At 32.3% G+C, this 20,981-nt stretch overlaps 2 protein-coding genes across 2 annotated transcripts; one reads left to right on the top strand and one right to left on the bottom strand.

Annotated features, from left to right (window-relative positions):
- Positions 1-4,823: 4,823 nt before the first annotated feature.
- On the bottom strand, positions 4,824-8,819 carry LOC110642329 (uncharacterized). Its single transcript, XM_058150579.1, has 6 exons — positions 8,477-8,819; positions 8,150-8,280; positions 7,512-7,601; positions 6,285-6,337; positions 5,945-6,047; positions 4,824-5,230 (listed from the first exon to the last, which is right to left on the bottom strand). The coding sequence occupies exons 1-6, from the start codon at positions 8,697-8,699 to the stop codon at positions 5,105-5,107; spliced, it is 726 nt and encodes a 241-aa protein (XP_058006562.1). The 5' UTR covers positions 8,700-8,819; the 3' UTR covers positions 4,824-5,104.
- A 1,923-nt stretch (positions 8,820-10,742) lies between these two features.
- Positions 10,743-15,052, top strand: LOC110642303 (uncharacterized). The gene is made up of 2 exons (XM_021794293.2): positions 10,743-11,151; positions 14,595-15,052. The coding sequence occupies exons 1-2, from the start codon at positions 11,034-11,036 to the stop codon at positions 14,894-14,896; spliced, it is 420 nt and encodes a 139-aa protein (XP_021649985.2). The 5' UTR covers positions 10,743-11,033; the 3' UTR covers positions 14,897-15,052.
- Positions 15,053-20,981: the final 5,929 nt, after the last annotated feature.

Genomic DNA, 20,981 nt, shown 5'->3' with positions numbered 1-20,981 from the left:
TCAAGATAAATGATTTTAAAGTGCTTCTAGTAAATTTTTTCACGGTAAAAATAAACTCTGATTGATAAAATTATGTGACATTGATTGCAATTAAATGAAGGATAAGGATGAGGAAATAGCACATGAGATTTGTCCAGAGTGAAGAGCTAAATGCTTCTTCCAAATCTTCAATGAAGAAACACCATTTCTAAGGAGGAAAAATCTTCATTAGTTAACCTATTAAACACCATAGCTTTCTTTCTGGCATATGCTAAGGATAGGCCTTATTTTCCAAGTCATTGTGCTCTTTTCAGTTCACTTTTCCTTTTTTTTTTTTTATATATTTTTGTTTTGTTTAATTATAATAAATCATGACTACCATGTTTAGTGGTCATGCAAACTTGGAAGCCTTGGCTGCTTTTGAAAATTTTACAAGATATATATATTTATGATCAACTTTCAAAAATTTTTATATTTTTGCATGGATTTATAGTAAAATCCAAAGGAAGATAATTTTATATATTTCAGAAAAGCTCAGAGTTATTTATCTTTCATTCAGATTGGATTGCCACAAACACATATATCCAAAATTCGTGGTGACGACAGGAGCAGCAGTACCTACACTAGAACATTCCCCATGAGTGTTCTGTTTTGTTTTCTGCTATTAATTCTAACTGTTTCATCTCTACTGTTTTGTGGATCACAAATTTCTTGAGGGAGACATGTCTGTGGATGCAATCCTGCCTGCCAACCACAAAATTTCTGGATATTAATCCTTACATTTCATCTAAATTTTTTTTTAAAAAAAATTCCCCTCCAACTAGAAATATAAAAATCATCAGTAGCCTTTAAAGAAGTTATCTGAATGAGAAAAAAAAAAATCAAAATTTTCGAAATTATACGTATGAAAATACGAGTAACCTTTAAACAAGTTATCTGAAATGCCAAATGAGAAATTTCCAGAAATTCCATTGATAAAAAAATGTAGAGAAATGATGCCGTCAGTCCAAGTAGTGAAGGAAACCAATGGATGGCCCAAAGTGCTGGACTTCACATTAGAGTAGGGAGTCCAGCCCCACATGAGAAAAGGATTAGCTTATAAATGATAAGGGCTAAAACTCTGAAGCCTTCATGAAATGCTCAAACTCTCTCAACGAGGCCAGGGAGGTCCATGAGAATCGTTTCCTTCCTGTTTACATATATCAAACAAACATTCCCTTTTTGATTTATACAAAAAATAAAAAATAAAAATACAACATCCCCAATTTTAAAAACTCAATGCCAATGTGAGATTTTTTTAAATATAAATAAACTCAAAATAGCCATCTAGCCTGACTTAATGCAATGGCTAAACATATATAATTCACTTGTAGACTCAAAGTTTGAGTCTTCATTCCCCAATCTCTTAGCTCAAAAAAAATGAAAAACACATAATACTCCCCTCACTTTCTTCCTGTTAAAACCTTCATTTGCAAAACCAAAACATTAAAGGAGCCCGGATGTGGTGAGAAATATGAAAGGGTATGGGACATTCACCGAAAGCGACGCGCTATGTTGGCGCCCGGGTGTGGTGTTAAATGAGTAAGAGTTCCCACATCATGGAAGGGTATGGGTAAAGAAGTTAGTCCATAGGACAGATAGTAGAACAGATAGTTGAACAAAACACAAGATAGACATAGAAAACAATAGAAGATATCATAGAATGAGACCAATTAGGAATGAACAAGATAGGAGGAGGATCAGGGTTGGTACTTGGAATGTTGGATCACTTACAGGAAAATTAATGGAGCTTGTGGATACCTTGGAAATGAGAAGGTTGAATATTGTTTGCATTCAGGAGACTAAATGGGTAGGAGAGAAAAGCAAAGAAGTGGGTAATTTAGGGTCCAAACTGTGGTTTACCGGAAAGGAGAGAAACAATAACAGAGTGAGTATAATCATAGACAGGATATTGAAAGACGCTGTAATAGCTGTAAAAAGAGTAGGAGATAAAATTATACTAGTAAAGCTAGTACTAGAAGAAGAAACAATGAATGTAGTTAGTGCTTATGCCCCACAAATAGGACTAGATAGTGAGAGTAAACAAAAGTTTTAGGAAGACATGAATGATTTAATGCAAAGTATACCGAATGAAGAGAATGTTTTCATTGGTGGATATTTGAATGGATATGTAGGAAGTGATAGGCAATGTTATGAGAATGTTCATTGAGGTTTTGGTTTTGGTAGCCGAAATGAGGAGGGAAAAAAACATCCTGGATTTTGCTATGGCATACGATCTAATATTAGCAAATACCTACTTTATAAAAAGAGAGTCACATTTAGTGACTTTCAAAAGTAGGCAACATAGAAGTCAAATCGACTTCCTCTTAACCAGGAAGACAAATAGAGCTCTATGCAAAAATTGCAAGGTCATTCAAGGAGAGACTTTAACAAGTCAACATCGGTTAGTGGTCTTGGATGTCAAATTTAGGAACAATTCAAGTAAAGTCAGAAGAAATAGTGTAGCTCGAACAAAGTGGTGGGAGTTCAAAAGAGTAAAGCAAGTAAAGTTAAAAAATGAGCTTCTAGAATCCAAAGCATGGAAGCTGGATATGGAGGCCAATGATATGTGAATACAGATGACATCAAAGATTAGAGAAGTAGCTAAAAAAATATTTGAAGAGTCTAAAGAACATGAACCACCCTCAAAAGAGAGATGGTGGTGGAATGAGGAAGTACAAAAGGTAGTGAAGAGAAAAAGGGAATGGTATAAGAAATTACCTAAATGTGATAATAATGAGACATATGAACAGTACAAGATAGCAAAGAAAGAGGCAAAAAAGACAATTAATCAAGTAAGAGCACATGCCTTTGAAAAGTTATATGAGAAACTTAGAACTAAAAAAGGGAAGAAAGATATTTATAGATTGGCAAGAAGAAGAGAAAGGAAATGTCAAGATCTCAATCAAGTTAGGTGCATTAAGGATAAAAAAAGAAAAGTGTTGGTGAAAGATGAGGACATTAAAGAAAGATGGAGAAACTATTTTAATGATCTCTTTAATAATAGTCAAAATGGTAATAGCGTGAATATAGACTATAGAACAATAGAAAAGAATGTGAATTATACTAGAAGGATTATATCTTTAGAAGTAAAGGAAGCACTTAAGAGAATAAAAGTGGGTAAAGCCTGTGAACCCGATGGAATACCAATTGAAGTGTGAAAGTGTTTGGGAAATATAGGAGTTGCATGGTTAACTAAATTATTTAATAAGATTCTAAACTCAAAGAAAATGACTGATAAATATAGGAGGAGTATTTTAGTACCTATTTTTAAAAATAGGGGAGACATACAGAGTTGCTCAAACTATAGGATAATTAAACTCATGAGCCATACTATGAAGTTGTGAGAGAGAGTTGTGGAGCATCAACTACGTCATGATATTTCTATCTCTCTCAATCAATTTACCTTCATGCCCGGTCATTCAACTATGGAAGCGATATTTCTCATTAGAAGTTTGATGAAGAAATATAGAGATGTGAAGAAAGATCTACACATAGTTTTTATTGATTTGGAGAAGGCTTATGATAGTGTTCCAAGAGATGTCTTATGGAAAGTGTTAGAACAAAAGAGGGTATCTATTAGGTAAATACAAGTATTGAAAGATATGTATGAAGGAGCAACTACTATTGTGCGCACAATGGGAGGGGACACAAGAGATTTTCCGATCTCAGTTGGATTACACCAAGGATCAGCTATAAGTCCTTACCTTTTTACATTAGTTTTAGATGAATTGACGAAACATATACAAGAGAGTATTCCTTGGTGCATGATGTTTGCGGATGATATTGTTCTGATAGGTGAGACGCAAGAAGGAGTCAATAGAAAGTTAAAACTTTGGAGAAGTACTCTAGAGTCAAAGGGCTTTAAGTTAAGTAGAGCGAAGATAAAATAAATGCATTACAAGTTCAATGAAGGCCAAACTGGTAATGGAGAAGGAGCTAATTTGGATGGAGTGGTACTGTCCCAAAGTAATCACTTTAAATATCTCGGCTCAGTCTTTCAAGTAAATGGAGGATGTGAGGAGGATGTTAGTCATATGATTAAAGCCGGATGGTTAAAGTGGAGACTTGCTACGGGAGTTTTATGTGATCACAAGATTCCCAGTAAATTGAAAGTAAAATTTTACTATACAGCCATATGATCGACCATGTTATATGGTAGTGAGTGATGGGCACTGAAGGAGTCTTATGCGTCTAAGATAAGAGTTGCAGAGATGTGAATGTTAAGGTGGATGAGTGACCATATTGGACTAGATAAAATCCGTAATGAGAGTATTAGAGAAAATGTAAGAGTGGTGCCAATTGATGATAAGTTGAGAGAAGGGAGATTGAGATGGTTTGGTCATGTGAAGCGTAGACATACGGAGACTCCAGTTAGACAAGTAGAGCACATTAAATTAGAGTATAAAAAGAAAAAAAAGAGGTAGACCTAAATTGACTTAGAGGAGAGTAATACAACATGACCTAGAAGCATTACACATTTCTGAGAATTTAGCCCAAAATTGTTTAGAGTGGAGAAAGCGAATCCATATAACCGACCCCAAATTTTTGAGATAAAAGTTTAGTTGAATTGAGTTGTAGATTAGTCTCTGCATTTTTAAGAACTCAAACGATTGCATCTCCAAAGTTTTGTTCCATTAATAAATTGGTCCATTTACTAAAAAACAGTTCAAATTTCTTTTAGCAACAGAAAAAAAATAAAGATGTCAAACTCTAAATTAAATTTTAATTGCTAAAAATTAACCTTCATCCCCTAGATTAAATTTTAAAGTGGATCATCGTGCACTTTAAGGCTGCATCAGATATAGATAAATGCTCCAGGCACTTTTAAACCATAGTTGGAACAGAATTTTCAATGAAATTTCCTTGTACGCACCTCTCATTACAAGACAACATTGCCTGAGATTCTCCAAACAAGGATAATATTACCAGGACAAATGAATGATGGATATAATGGGCACTAGCACCATTAACAAATGATGCCATGCCCTGGGTGTTCCCATCGTATAATGGCAGGAAGCTCATGGAAACATAAGCATAGAATACAGAGATGTTGCTAGTATGGTTCAACTTTGAAAGGTGCACTCTAGATTGTTGTCAGCTCACCGTCAACTTCCTCCGGGATCATTTGCGCGGATGAACCAGTTGAGAACCCCAACTTTAGCATGATTTCTTCCAAACGATTTACATTTGTGAGGTACAAGTAGCCAACCTACAAAATGTATTGCAACTAAGTAGAATCCAGCCAGTAACTAATTTCCACATCACGAATAATGACATTTCTGAGGACATCAAGGCAAATTGGATAGCCAATTGATTAAGCAAATTCGTAAATCACAAATAACCACACAACATAACTCATATCGCCTGAACTACCTCCACACCAGCCCTTAAGACTTTCATGTCTAGCATTTAAATGCAGTAAGTAGGATATCTGGTGCTATCTAGGTTTTTAAATAACAGAACTGATCGTGGTGTTGCAGAATTGGAGTGAATTGCACATGTACCATAATTTTAAAAAGAAAAAATAGATAAAAAAAAAGGCTCAAATCAACATTAAACCAATATAACTAAATATCATATAATCTTGCAGATCTAACAATTTATAAATAAAATAAATAATCAGAGAAATACAAGGTTATTTAAAAAAAATCATATTTTATATGAATAGGTTAAAATACTAAATTATAAGAAAAATAGGGGTCGGAGAAGGTCCAAGTAAATGAATTCTGAAATTGCTCGTGCGTGAAAACAATAACCTTTTTTACAAGGCTAAAAATAAAAATCTAATGAATGGAAGCCCACTATGCATAATGATTGTTTTTCTTTAAGCACTGCCATTTAGACAGAAAATGGATGTAAACTTAACCAATTGTGTTTCAAAGGATCACTGATTATGATAGAACCAAGGTAAAAGAGCACAGACTAGTGTTTCCAGTGAAGATGCTCTGTTATAAACTGCTGCTCCAGCACGCTTTTTTGTCCGCGTTTTAGCTGAACCAACATTCTTTCCCCACCGAAGAACATCTCTGCAATAAAAGTTATCAAATACCCTTGATTAAAACAAAATTTTACAGATGATATGTATCAGCATACAATAGCATTCAATTTATAAGAATTTCCAGCAGATTATTTTGGGCATGCGAAATTACAACAATGACAGAAGATGTACCCCCTGTTACTGAAAGCCATTTTCCATGAAGGATACAATTATCAAAAGGATAAAATAAAAAGAAAACATAGCAAACATAAATTTTTCAACCAACCTTTCTTCAGCTGATAGGCAATTATCGTTAAGAAGCTTCTGGAGCAATGCATCCTGATTGAACAAAATAGTAGAATGACTACAAGCACAAATAACCATAATAATTTAAAGGATAAATGACTAAGAGCTTTGTTGAAGTCTGGCAATAATGTACACTTTCATCCCAACAGCTCCAAAATTAGTTATTTTGGTCCTGAAAGTTTGTTAATAGCTTACATTTTAGCCATTGATTACAAAATTATAAACCTTTCATTAAATTTTAGTCATAACATTTTAAATTAGACCACAATTTAGTCCTTGAAATTTCAAATTTTAATTGCAGTTTAGCCCCTAAATTATTTTACCATAGAACACTTTAATGACCTCAAAATCATATAATAAACAAGGGCTAAAACTGCAAATTTCAAACAATAGACACCAAAATGTATATTATGCAAACCTTAAGGGCTTTTCATATTACCTTAATTTAAAAATACAATTTTAAATCAAATAATGTCATAAGAGGTAAATCCATCAGATGGAACCTGTATATATCTAGTAAGCTCCTAATTTAGGTACAATGGCGGAGGTAAAAGAGAAAGAAAGAAGCAATGGTAAAATTCACTATGTTTTATCAGTCAAAAACCATTTATCAACCCATTCACCATCTGGATATCTAAAATTAACATCAAACACCTAGAGTGCAAAAGGGGAGAAGAATTTATAAAAGCATATAAAGAAAAATTACATCACAAGAAAGAGATTGTCAATGTACCCTTAAATAGTACGTGAAATAAAATACACATTCATTTAAGAGCTACATGAATAGACTCCAAAGAGGAAACATTTAACTCCTAATATTAGAATTGCTGCCACTAAATACATATATTATATTCAGCAGCTGAAAAGTGGATTAGAAAATTGCCTTATTTCCCTTACTAGAACTATGCACATCAACTGAAGTTCATACATTACATCTTAGGTTAAACAACAAATTTGAGATGATGAAGGATTTTATTTTGTGTTAATTGAAAGTAAGGAGGAAGGAGGAGATTAAGTGGGAATTTGGAAACAGACCATGGAATTATCGACTGTCAACAATAAAAATACAAAAGGCTATATTGCAATATGATGGATTCACAAACTTGGTTTAAGAATAATTAGGCATCATCACCATAGGCACAGAAGAATATAGCATGACACCCATGTGAAGCAATTGCGAAGAGATAGATTTAGGGAAATTATGTACCTGTGCTTCACAACGTACTACTGCCATTACACGATCATTGTGTTCCTCAATACTCAATGGAGGAAACAAAAAGTGTCTGCGAGCATATAGCTGCGTGGAATGAGACACAATGGCATAAAATACGCATGAAGCTTAAATATAATTCTGAAAAGTAAGCAGAAATCATATCATTTACCTTGCATCATAAACAAAAAATTTCCTAATTCTAAGTAAAATGAACTTCAAAGGAAGACACCATAAATGTATTTTTAACAAACTGTGCCTGGAAAAGTTTGTAAATTAATTCCTTATAATCTTATATTTTTGTCAGCATCATGAATTATTCCTAATCTTTTTACTAATAGGTCATGCAGTTATGGTATCATGCTGCTTTCACCCACCAACGCATTAAATGTAAATCTTGCATGATGCCAAAAAGAGATGCAATCAAACTAATCACACGAAGGTACACAAAAGAATCACGAAGAAAACAATTGAAAACTAAAATCCAAAGCATCTATCCAAAATTAAAGGTGGTGAACAAGACAAAAGAATCTTATACCTACGCTGCATACTAGAATTCAACTAACTTAGCTCATGCAGAATACGTTGCCCAAAGAATACAAGCCTAAGTAATTACGAATAATTTCAGAACTCACCTCATATATGCTATCACCAATATATGCTAAAGTTGCTGCATTATAAACTGATCGAGGCTTCTCCACTTTTGGTGGACTTGGCATCCATCTCTCGTATCCTAAATAAGTGTCCTCCAATTTTGTCACAACCCCTAGATGAAAATCCAATTAGAAACACACCCGTGAATCTCCAAAGTTAATATGACAAAAACACAAAAATTCAGATTAAACCCGAATTAAATTTCAGAATTTCCTTTTCCTTCGCTATTCCAATGACCAATAAAAGCAAAAATAAATCCATCTAACAAAATTTAAAGAGCCACAATCCGAAATAAAAATTTCCATTACCTTGAGCTTTAGTGTTGCGCTTGAGAAGGTTTGATACCGATTGGGCAGTTAAGGAGATAGATGGTGAAGCTAGGGGCGATGGTGTAGGAGGGAGAGTGTTGGGTTGGGATAAGGGTTTTTTGTTGGGATTTCGGGGAGCATTGGGATTGTATGGAAGCCTCTGTTGGGTGTCCCATGAAGCTCTTAATATCAATGAAGACATGGCTGATAGGGTAGCTGGCATCCACTGAGCAACACAGCCTCTGAGAGGTTTTAGGCTCGGCTTCCGTGGTGAGGTTTTAAGTGAGAAACGGTTACGGAACTGGAGCGTAGCTGATTTGTGATAGCCCGATAAGCGTTTGTTAAAATTATATTTAGTTTATGGTGTTTATATGTAAAATATTAATAAAAATATATAATATATAATTTATTTTATTATTAAAATAAATATAAAATTATAAGTTTATTATATTATATTATATATAATTATTAATTTATTATATTATATTATTTATTTTATTATTAAAATAAAAAATAATTAATTTTTTTAAAAAAATAATAAAATAATTTTAAAAATATGAATAAAATAATAAATTAATTATTATTATTGATAAAAAGAAAATTTATAATTAATTTTAAGTTTTTAAATATAAATAAATATTTTATATTATTAATGAAAAAATATTTTAATAAAATTAAAATGTATTAATTAAAATATTAAAATTATAAATAAAAAAAATAAAAGTATCAAACATATTAATTTTTAAATTAAATAAAAAAATAATAATATAATCAAAATAAAAAATAAAATTAAATCAGCTATTGTTCGATAAAAAATAACTTTAAAAATAGAGCTGATACAAGCTGTAACTGATGGGTATCATAACAATTATCTATCAGCCATCAACTTTATTTTTTAAAACTCACAAAACATTATAGTTCACTTATTTTTGTGTCTATCAACTAATACCCCAAAGTAAGATACGGTGAATTACACTCTGATCCTTGGATATTTATTTTGTCCTTTCTTTATCCCTCTAGTTTTTAACTCCTCCCCCTATATTATAAATATATATATTTATGTCAAATAATTTTATATTTTAAAATTTTTAATATTTATCTTACCTAACACTCAAACTTTACTTAAATTTTAACTATTAAATTAATAAAAATAAAAATTAATAAAATTGAAAATTCAGAAGATCAAAATTTTCATCATTAAATATGTGAAATTTTTTAGTATTTCGAAAATAAAAAAAAAATAAAATTATTAGGATTTGAATCATGACTTCTGCACCTTGAGATAAATACTCTACTACTAATTATTCATCAATTACAATGTATAAAAATTAGGCTTAATAGTAAAAAATATATATATTTTTTACTTTTTACATTTGTAATTATTCTTTTATTACTTTACCTACCTCCCTTTTATTACCATAATAGTTAAAATTTGAATTCTCAAGGCAAATATTTAATCATTGAATTGCAACTATTAATTTTATTGCATTTTATATTTTGATGTAAAAAATGGTTTAAAAGGAACACACACATATATATATATATATATATTGGATTAGGTGATTGAATTACTATAAAACAAGAAAAATTTTAATTCAAGGACTAAAATATAAAAAAATAAAGAATTTAACATAAAGTTTTCATTAATTCATACTTTTGGCAAGGTTCTTCAAGTGATAATTTAAAGAATTCATGAATTTAACCAATTTTTTATTTAATTTAATAAAATGAAATATTAGGCTTAATAGAGAAGGTAAAATTAATTATATTTTTTATAAATAATGCATCCACTATAATTAATAATTTTTTGAGGATTATATTTATATATATTAAGATAACAGTTCAGGGTTAAAAGATTATTAAAATGCATTAGTATTACAATTCTAATTAAACATATAAAGTCTGTTTCATATTAATATTAGAATTATTATTGAAAAAAATATTTAAATATATTAATTGAAAGTATTAAAAATTAATTTAAAATTAAATTTAATAAATTTTAATTATAAAATTATTAAATAATAAAATTTTAATTTTAATTTTTTTGAATATTTGAGTTGATTTTTTTTTCCCCCTGACAGTACCAAACGGGGACATAATATTCAGCAACTAGAAACATAGAATCTTGGTGGCAAGAATAGTAGCGGTGTCGGAGAGAGAGAGAGAGAGAGAGAGAGAGAGACAGAGGATTATCTTATTAGCACAATGAGCGAGGAAAGTCCAAAGCTTTACGCCAACCAAAAAAAAAGCGGGAAGAACTCGCTCTTTACTCGCGGTCTGTCTCTCATGACACAAGAAAAATGGATTTCTATTTTTTCCTCAACTAACGCCAAGATTCTTTACTTACAACTTTTCCCTATTCGTTTTCTTCTCTTCGATCATTGGTTGTTGGTGGGGTTTGGCTGTTGACTCGAATTCCTTTCTTGTAATACCAGCGCAGCTCAAGCAATTTCGGGAGCAACAAAAGGCAAAAGATTTCTCTTCCCCTACACCAACAAATACTAAAGCCACACCAACACCATTCTCATCAGCCTTAGATGCTGCAGCGTCTTACAGAATGGCGTCTCAGTCTACGGCTCCTCATCCTCCACCTCCTCAGCCTCCAAAGGAGTCCTTTTCTAGGCGTTATAAGTTCTTGTGGCCCCTTCTCTTGACTGTCAATCTCACTGTTGGAGGTGATCTTCTTTTTTTAAAATGCCTATCTAATGATTTGATGCTTAGAGTACTGAAATGTTTGTCTGGGTTTTGGAACAAAAGAATGGTTTTTTAACTATTGATGATTGTGTACCCTATCGTTGTTCTTGGTAAATTTGTGCCAACAAAAAGGTTCTAATTTTTACTTCCATATGCTGAGAATCTCTTGGTACAGTCAATGTTTCAATTATTTCATTCTCAGAAATTTATAGAAGTTATTTTATCTTTGGAGGGGAAACATTTATGCAGTTTATGTACGTGTCTAAGATTTTCAAAGGCATGGTTCTGACATGGGCATTTGGATCTTTCTTGAATACATTTTTCATTTTGTTATTAGAGGGTAATTTGTTGTTATAGCAGGGTATAGAGCTTTAGTTGGACATGTTAGTAATGGTTTTGCATGACGAATATCTCTTTTAGATGATAGATTGTTCTGAGGGTTTTTTTTCTACCTTCTAATGAATCATCATGTTTATCTGTAAGATGAGTAGGAAAAGTTCAGTTGGCTGATTAAGAAATGAGTTTAGCTTACTTGTATGCATAAACAACCTAGTTTTAAGTGAGAAGTAGCCTTATTGTAATTTTCATTGACAACTGGAACCTGGTGAGGGCAATGGAGTCTTAGAGGTGCTTGAGCATGGCTTGGATATTGGATTTCAGCAAGAGTTATTCTCTTGTTAATTAGTCCTTAGTTCGTAGCATTTGATTTATATTGGACTCAGATAATGGTTTTCCATCATGGTGAAATTCAAATCATACCATGCACATATTTTCTCTTACCTTTCTTATGCCATTTTCCCCTTTTTCTCTGGCAATCTGAGCCCCTTCCTAATTTCAATTTCATGCTTATAGCTGTGCAATGCTTGCAATCATTGGATTAGTTTGCAAATGAAGTTTTGAGAAATGATTCAAAAAACTGCTATTGCTGGCTTCTTCATATTATAAATTTACATGGACTAATCATGGACGGAACTAGAATTAACAATTTGGAGGGGGGCAAACTTTGTGAATTAAAAAAATCTTTAAACATATATAACATACGTAAAAAAACTATGTCATAAAATAAAAAAATTCGTATAAAAAATCTTTAAAATTTCAATAAAAAAAAGTAATAAGCGTGGTTAATAAATTGATAACCCAAAAACCAAATAGAGATTTAAAAGCTTTAAAAGGAAGTTACTGAATTAGCAAGTTGAGGAAACATCTTGAAAAACATTTAGCTGTAGTAAGAAGTCAGAACATGTTCTGCCATTAACTTGGTGTGTGGTCCCATGAAGGAGCATAGTCACCTGATGCCATGAGAGAGAGAGAGAAAGAAAGAGAGAGAGAGAGAGAGAGAGGAAGGGAGAGGTGGCCTTTGAATGTGACATCATACAATTATTCTATTGGCGATGCCGATAATTGGTCATGATCATGAGCTAAGGCTTTAGTGATTGTGGAGAACAAGTTGAGAACACTATTTGGGAGAACTATGCTAATATATTGGAGTCAGAGCTAATTGGTTCAAAGCAAAGAAACTGAATACTCTGCTGGAGCATATTGTGTTGGCTCCTCAAACTGAAAAACTATCACAAGGCTCCACTGCATCTGCATCTGCATATAAATGTTGTGTGATGTAGGAAAACAGATGTGGGCATATGGTAAAAGATTTGGATTGCAATTTTCTTTATTTTTTAGCTTAGAACCTATAACTTCTTCCTATTAATGATCTGACAGATGCATTTTACAGGCTAAATTAGGGTTCTTACACTGTAGCTAGTTTTATCTGTAGGATTGGTGTGCATGTGGTATTTTAAGCTATATTAACCTTTAGGAAGAAGTATAAGAAAGGACTCTTTCATATGCCTTCCTTTCTGGATTCATCTGAGTTATTTATATCAGAATCTATTTTGGCATAAAATTCCTTTTAGTCTTCTAGAGTATTTGATAATCCTTAGATCCTTCTATCATCATGTTCAGCCTTAACCTAGCATTACTTAATGTCATTGGGGTACTTAATAATTTAAGAAGTACCCTTGTTGGACTGATGTGAATGGTCATGATATGGGATGTGCTTCTACTGCCCTTAATATGCCGATTGGGTGTGTCCAGCAAGGCAAGGGACTAAGAGGAGGAGGAGGAGGAGGAAGGGAGGGGGGGCGGTATTTTAGGAAATTTCTTTGCTTGAGATTGGGTTTAAATCTAGTTTTTAAGCCATTGGGTGAGGCATCTTCAGTTATTACTGTTTATGAGCTATTGCACCCATGAAACTGACGCACAAGGCCTTGGTAGAATGCGACATATTCAATAAAGGAAAAAGGAATAGGTAAACCTTTGCTTTTGAAATTGTTGAATTTATTGATAACAGAACATCCTTCTCCCTTCCTGAGCAAATGTCAGCGATAGGATCTTCTAGAAGTGTTTCCAATGTTATTTAAAGAAATGATAGAATGATTTGTGTATGTCATATAACAAGGGACAAAATCTGTGGCAATTTTTTATCCATCAAAGATCCGAGTAGATATATGTGACATGCTGAAAGCACAAGACAGACTTTGTATCTTTCCATAAATTCTAGTCTGTTGGGTGTATCCACTGGCAACATAATGTGCAATCCTTTGTCCTAAATAGTTGGTTAGCAGTACAAGTTCATAAGTTTTTCTCTAACAAGAAGGTTTGGCTTGAGTTCCTCTCTTTGTACTCCCTTTAGGTTCTCATTCATGATCCCTTGAGGATATTGTGATATACTGCAGTACGACAGTGAAATGGTTTTTGTTTATGAAGTTATAATGATGGAAGCAACTGAATTACCTTTTGCTTGCCTCCAACTCACCAACCAAGGTTTGTGTTCATGTATGTTTCTTTTAGGTACAACAAGAACTCAATAAGAGAGTACTCCAACTTGTAGCTAGAATCATTTCTCACACTCTGCTCTTCTTTCCTTAACTACGAGTGTGGGTGGGCACCATGCTTATGGTTTTTTGGTATCATATCTAACAATGGTACTCTTATAGCATATTAACTAGTTATTAAATGGAATAAAAAATTATAGGCTTGATATTGTTTATATTTTATTAAGTTGAGATGGAGCTGGTTCATTATGTGCCAACAAAGAAATTGTAGTTTTTGTGGTTTTATTGATTAGCACTAGTAAATGTTATTAGACCGTCTTCCTTTGAGTGCTAGTGGTAGCCAATTGTGATTATTCCATTTCAGCATTCATCTAGCAGTTGATATATTGTCTTGTTTGAGAGGGAAGATATGTTTTCCTCTAGTCCAGGTGCCCCAGCTTTTTTGCTTTGCCCATTCTGAATGTTAAAAAGAGTTGAATTTTTGTGTTGGCAGTTGGCATCGTTTTTCGAAGATTTGAAGAAAATTGTGTGACAAAAGTTCTTAGTGATTATGCATTTTTTGCCATGGATTGAGTTTTATGTTAACTTTGCAGCTTACTTATTCATGAGAACAAAGAAAAAAGATACAGACCTAGAGGAAGAAGTAGCAACCAATGTCTCCACCCCTCCCACAGCCTCTCCACTTCCTGAGAAGCCCATTTCATTGCCTACAATTGCAGAACCTGTGAAGCTGCATGAACCAATCCCTGAGAATCAACAACGTGAACTGTACAAGTGGATTTTAGAAGAGAAGAGGAAGGTCAAACCCAAAGATCCACAAGAGAAGAGGCGCGTAGATGAAGATAAAGCTATTCTTAAGCAGTTCATTCAGGCAAAATCCATTCCAAGTATTTAGGTGAAATTTTTAGAACCATCTCATCTTTTGTAATTACTGTTGCTTTGTTTTTGATACAAGGGTGATGTTTTTGTCATCTTTAGCTTCATATTGACAATTTACAGATTGTACTTGGCTTTGTACATATAATCAATTTAATGTCTTCGTGTGGTCAGATATGCACATTTGCAAGCCTATAGGTTGAATAATCATTTTATAGCAAATACAGTATACTGTAATATGATGGCTACTTGGCCGACCCAGCAGTTGAAGATCACTTGCAAGGGCGTTCCCTTCCTCCTGCTAATTCTCTTTGGCTGGTTAGTTTCATCATGGGTCTTCATGAGGATTGGGATGTGGTACCGTGAAGCTAACAATTGTGAAGATTGTTAGCCAACTGGGCTTCTTCTCTAGATATGAGAGCGAGCCATTTTCAGCCCTGTTTGACATTGAGTTTCAAACTCTGAAATTACTTTTCTGAATAAAAGCACCATTTTAGATGCTGTTAAAAAAAGAAGTTTGAAAAAAGCTGTTTTGTTATTTTAGTTTTCTTATGACTAAAACTGATCAAATTTAATTTTTAATTATTTTTTAACTCTCTAATTAATATATTTAAAAAAGTGATTTTTTCAACGGCAGTTTCAACAGCAATACCAAATGCCAAACTGGCCTTTCGTCAGCCTCCTGAGGGCCTTCTATAATGGATCTTGCATGATAAAGATTGTCATGTTCAGGACTGTTGTTATCTCTATTTTCAACCCGAAAATTTATATAAAAAAAAATGGTTTCAATTAGTAACTGGTATGTTGAAGCTTAGGATCAAAAATCAAGCCCAGACGAAGTGTTCAATCATTTTTTAACTAAATTTTGGTTATTAAAAAAGAGTGAATTTATAACACCCTTAATTTTTAAATTTACTATTTTATGGGTAAATATTAATATTTTATTTTATTTAAATTTTAGAAAATTATTTAAAATTTTTTAGATTTTAGAAATCGGGTTTGATTTTCTGAAAATATAAGACTTTGATGATTTTTAAAAATTAATATAAAGACTACATGGCAAAATTAAAAATATATTTAGGCTCTACAAATTTTTCTGAGTTTTCTAGAATTTTTTCAAAATTTTTGAGCCTCGTTTTCAGTTCCAAGGCAGAGTAAAAATTTAAAATTTTGTATCCTGAATCAGACCAGCCAAATCGAATTAGACTGAATCGGACCGGCCTTTTCTTTTTTTTCTTCCTCCTCTCTCACGCGCGCCCAACGTCTCTCATCTCTCTCCCGTTTTCTCTCTCCTCTCGTCTCTCCTCGCCGCGCCGCCCCCACCCTAGCCCTCCCCACTCGCCAGCGAGCCTCCTCAGCCCTTCCTCGCCGCCGGCTGACGCTAGGCAGCCAGAAAACGCGAGCGAAATCTCCCCTTCGCGCAGAGCGACATTTCGACTTCTCGACCAAAATTCAGCCATCGTTTGGACCGGATCTTGTGCCAAAACACATCTACACATCGAGAGCTTTCTATAACACCAAGAACATCAAAATCTATCGAGCTGTTTGCCTAATTTTTATCCGGAAAGTTTTAGCCCATTTCGACTTTTGGGCTAGATTTCTCACAAATCGTGAACCTCACGAGAAAACCGAGAGTACAGGAGCGCTCCACTAGTCGAGAGCTTTGCGGCAATATAAATTTCAAAATTTTCCAACACCGTTTTTCGATAGGTCCTATGAAACTTAGTAGTGTTTTTCCGAGCACTAAATGAGCTTAGAAAATTTTGTAAAAATTTTGTACAAACCCCCGTGTTGTGGGCTTCATGTAGGTATTTTCAATTCGCGGAAATTCAACGGTTGCTCGGGTCTATAAATTTTCGGCTAGACAGATAGGCTATCGAAAAAGTCTTGGAATTGGGTCAAGATTTTGGCTACCCTACCATTGTCAGACGCCCCGAGCGCGTCCCCCGGGGTCGGAATCGGCATAGGTATACTCGAATCTTACTTTTTCTTAATTGTCTAGTGCTTGAATTGGATTAAAAATTTATAAAATATTCGTGGTAGCTTAGAAAATTATAATTCCTTTTGCATTAGTTTAGTAATATTGCTAAGGACCGCGGGGTAAAAATTTTAGAATTTTTAGAGCTTATTTGGATAGTTTTTACAAAAGGGTCAGTTATAAGGACTAAACTGTAATTTTACATATTGTGATTGATGATAGTTTGGATGGGCCCAGGAGGGGATGTGTGATGTAATTGAGCTGTGGGTGTATGGTTTGTGGATATAGAAGTGCGTTTTAAGCTCTTTTACAGATTGGGTAGGTTATAGGTATAGGGGAGATTCTGCCAAATTTTCGTCACGACTTATGACATCTTTGGTCTTTTCTCAGTTTATATTGAGTAAAATGTATTAAATAATTATAATAAAATTGTCAGGTGAGTCGGGACAGCCTTCCTCCTCTGCCCAGCTGCCACAGTGACTTCGGTTGAGTCTGTGAGTAAAATATTAACTTTAATTGTAATTTCGATATTACTATATGTTCAAGCATGCTCATGCATCGCTTATATATATATATATATATATATCTATGTAGTTAAACACTATGCACGTTTTATATTGCATTCTTAATTGATGAATTGCCATGAGTGTTGTTTGTGGTAATTTGGAGCAATGTGCGTGCGTTGGCGTGCGTGTGATATGGTACTGAATATGGACAGGACGGGTAGATATGGCTTGAGGGATACTCGCTGGACCCGATCCTTCAAGGTAGACACGGCTTGAGATCTTCGCTGGCAGAGGTTGGATTAAGAGAGCTGTATAGGGGATGAGCTCCCATATATGTATTGTTTGACATTATCGGGTGTGTGGGTACTCCAAATTGCCTTTTTGATGTGATTTGTATGAAAATTATGACGATATTGCATTTCACTTCACAGGGTGTATTAGCTTTAGATAGCTATAGAAATTATGGTTAAATTTGATATTTTACTCTCTGAGTCGAACGCTCACTCCTGTTCATCTTATTTTTCCAGAATACAGGAGATTTCTTGTTGAGTTCTAACTTGCCTCTCTTTCTCGCAGGTCGTCTATTGATGTCTGTAATGTTTGTATAATTCTGTTAACTCCTAGAATTCCGCATGTGTTAGAAATATTTAATTGATTTGGATTTGTAATATATTTACCATGTTGGACATGTAAACTTATTAAAAGCATGTATGTTGGATTGGATGAGGGAGCCGAGTTTCCATTTATTTTCATGACATTTGATTTATGAGGAGGGTGATCTGAGCTCCCCAATTTATTATATATTGTGTTTATAAGTCAGGCAAGTCAAAAACTCCCCGTTAAATTGTCCATTTTATGGTCGGAATATGTCCTATTGAATCCTTGAAATTGGGCCCAAATGAGCTTTAGAGTTGAGTTGAGGAATAGTTAGGCTTACTACGGGACTCGGGGGCTTTAGGCTGGTCCAGGTCTTAGTGTCAGTTCGGCCCATAGGTTGGTTCGTGACAGAATTGTTATCTTAAAAATTATAATATATATATATATATATATATATATATATATATATATATATATATATATATATATATATATATATATATATATATATATATATAACTAATTAATAAAAAAAATACTTATAAAATTTAAAATTTTATTTTAAAAACATTTCTTATATTTAAAGTCTAAAAATTTCAATAATGATATTTCAAAAATTGTCACATGTCATATATTTTTGTTCACTTTCGTTTATAGTTTTATTAATATAAGTTAACTCATTTAAAAAAAAAAAGTAGTTTATTAATTAATTTAAAAATTTATCATTAACAAAATTTATAAAATATAAAAATTATATATTAAATTATATTATTAAAATAAAATAACAAATAATTTGAGAGATACTCGAATAAAATGACTAATTTATGAATTATATTGTGTAAAATTGGAAAATTTAATATTTCTAGTAATTAGCAATCCTATTACTGCTTTAGGAAAGTATTTTAATTATTTATTAAAAAAATTTGTATATTTGAAATTTACAGCTAGATTTGATTTGTATTTTCCTAATTAAGTTGAATCTTAAAGCTCTTAGGATTACTAATATTGTAATATTATATATAGGGCCTAAAGTTTTTATTATTTTTAATTTTGGACTTTAATATTATTATTATTGGGGCATAATATAACTGAAAATTAATAATTGATATGAAAAACTCATATTATATTAATAAATCATTAAATTTAAAATTTTAAACTTATAAATGAGAATCACAAAAAAAAGGGGAGACTCCAAAAAGAACGAACTCATTGATGGTTATTGACCAACCACGCCATGCACATATTGGCTTAATAAATTCAAAATCTTTCCAGGAGGGGCATGAAGAATATACTTCCTAGAATCGACATCAACAACCATATTAACAAGTTCATATATTAGACATAGAGAAAGAACATTTTAGATGTTGAAAAAAATAGTTAAAAAAAACTAATTTTTTATTTTATATTTTAATAATTAAAATTTATTAAATTTAATTTTAAATTAATTTTCAATACTTTATATGTAATATATTTAAAAAATTATTTTTTTGACAGCAATAACAAACAAATCCTTAATCGATTACTTATCGTCTTAAAAGAGCATCGTTGGATAGGGAATTTCAATGTTTGAACTACAGTTACTTGATAGTGAATAATTTATATCATTGAATACCGACACAGGTAATTCAGTCATGACTATAATTACAAGTTGATTCCACACTTTTAGCGGTGCAAATAAAAAACGAGCATTAAGAGAAAGAGGACTAGAGGAGGATTGCAAGAGATAATAAAGTGAGGGAGAATGAGAGACGAAATTTACGGGATAGATAGAAAAAGGAAAGAAGGAGAGAGTAGTTATGATGTTTGGTAGGAGTGAGCATTCGGTTCGAACCGAACCGAATCGAACTGAATTAAATTATAAAAATTAAATTATATATTTTGAAAACCGAACCGAATCGAAATTGATAAAAAATTAAATTGAACTGAACCGCTCTATTTCGGTTCGGTTTAAACCGATCGATTTTGATTTTTGATTGATTTTTTAATTTAGACTTGATTTTCAATTTATTTGGTCTAATTTTGACTTTGGTTTAAACCTAATAACCATTATTCAATGAAACTAAACAATTAATATATATATATATATATAAAATTAAGTATAATTCATAAAATTTTCATAAAAATAAATCAATTCAAAAATCGATTCAATTTGATTTGATTCGATTTGAATATATAAATTACTATTTGGTTAGGTTTAACCGATTTTTTTTCTCTTCAAAACCTAACAAAACTGAAATAACCGAAATTTTTATAATATAAAATCGAATCGAACCGATTGAATTTTAAAACCGAACCGATTGAATCAAATTGACTCAATTCGGTTTGATTTTTCAATTTGAACCGAAATCAGCCCTAATGTTTGGCAAAGGAAAACTTAGTTTTCCATAATAAATCAACATAAAGAGTTTAAAGTTTAGACGAAAAGACTTATGAAGCATTGAAACAGCATTATTTCCCTGTTTTGGAAATGTTTCCGTGTTGGAAGCGTTGAGAATGTTTCTGTGTTTGAAGCGTTGAGACACGACTAGGAAACGTGTTGGGGCCGTGTTCATAAATTGCAAAAATTGGAGGAGCAAACACATTTCTTAAAAAAATGTTTAGGTTAAAAATGCAAACCTATCATAGATAGAAGAAAAAAAATGTTCATATATCCTTAATTTAGGTATCTTTTATAGGGTTTTGAGTTTAATTTGATTATATTTATTCTTTCATGATTGTACTCAATATATATGTATACCTATATTTTTTATACTTATGCTTTGTTTTCTATAATTTTTAAAATGTCATTTTTTCGTATCCAATTTTGCATTTTCCCGTGTCAATTTTTTCACTTAAGTACTTCATATGAAAAGATTAAATAGTTAATGGAGTAAAACGTTAGAGATGTATTAACATAATTATAAAATAATGGAGAACAACTAATAAATATTATTAAAGTTTAGAAATAATATTATAATTTATTTATTTTTTTTTATTTTTGAGAGAGAAAAGGGAGAAAGTGGCTTTGAGATTTGGCAAGAGGA

This window comes from Hevea brasiliensis, chromosome 1 (assembly GCF_030052815.1).
Source record: "Hevea brasiliensis isolate MT/VB/25A 57/8 chromosome 1, ASM3005281v1, whole genome shotgun sequence".
NCBI lineage: Eukaryota > Viridiplantae > Streptophyta > Magnoliopsida > Malpighiales > Euphorbiaceae > Hevea > Hevea brasiliensis.
This window is presented reverse-complemented; position numbering and strand designations above follow the sequence as displayed.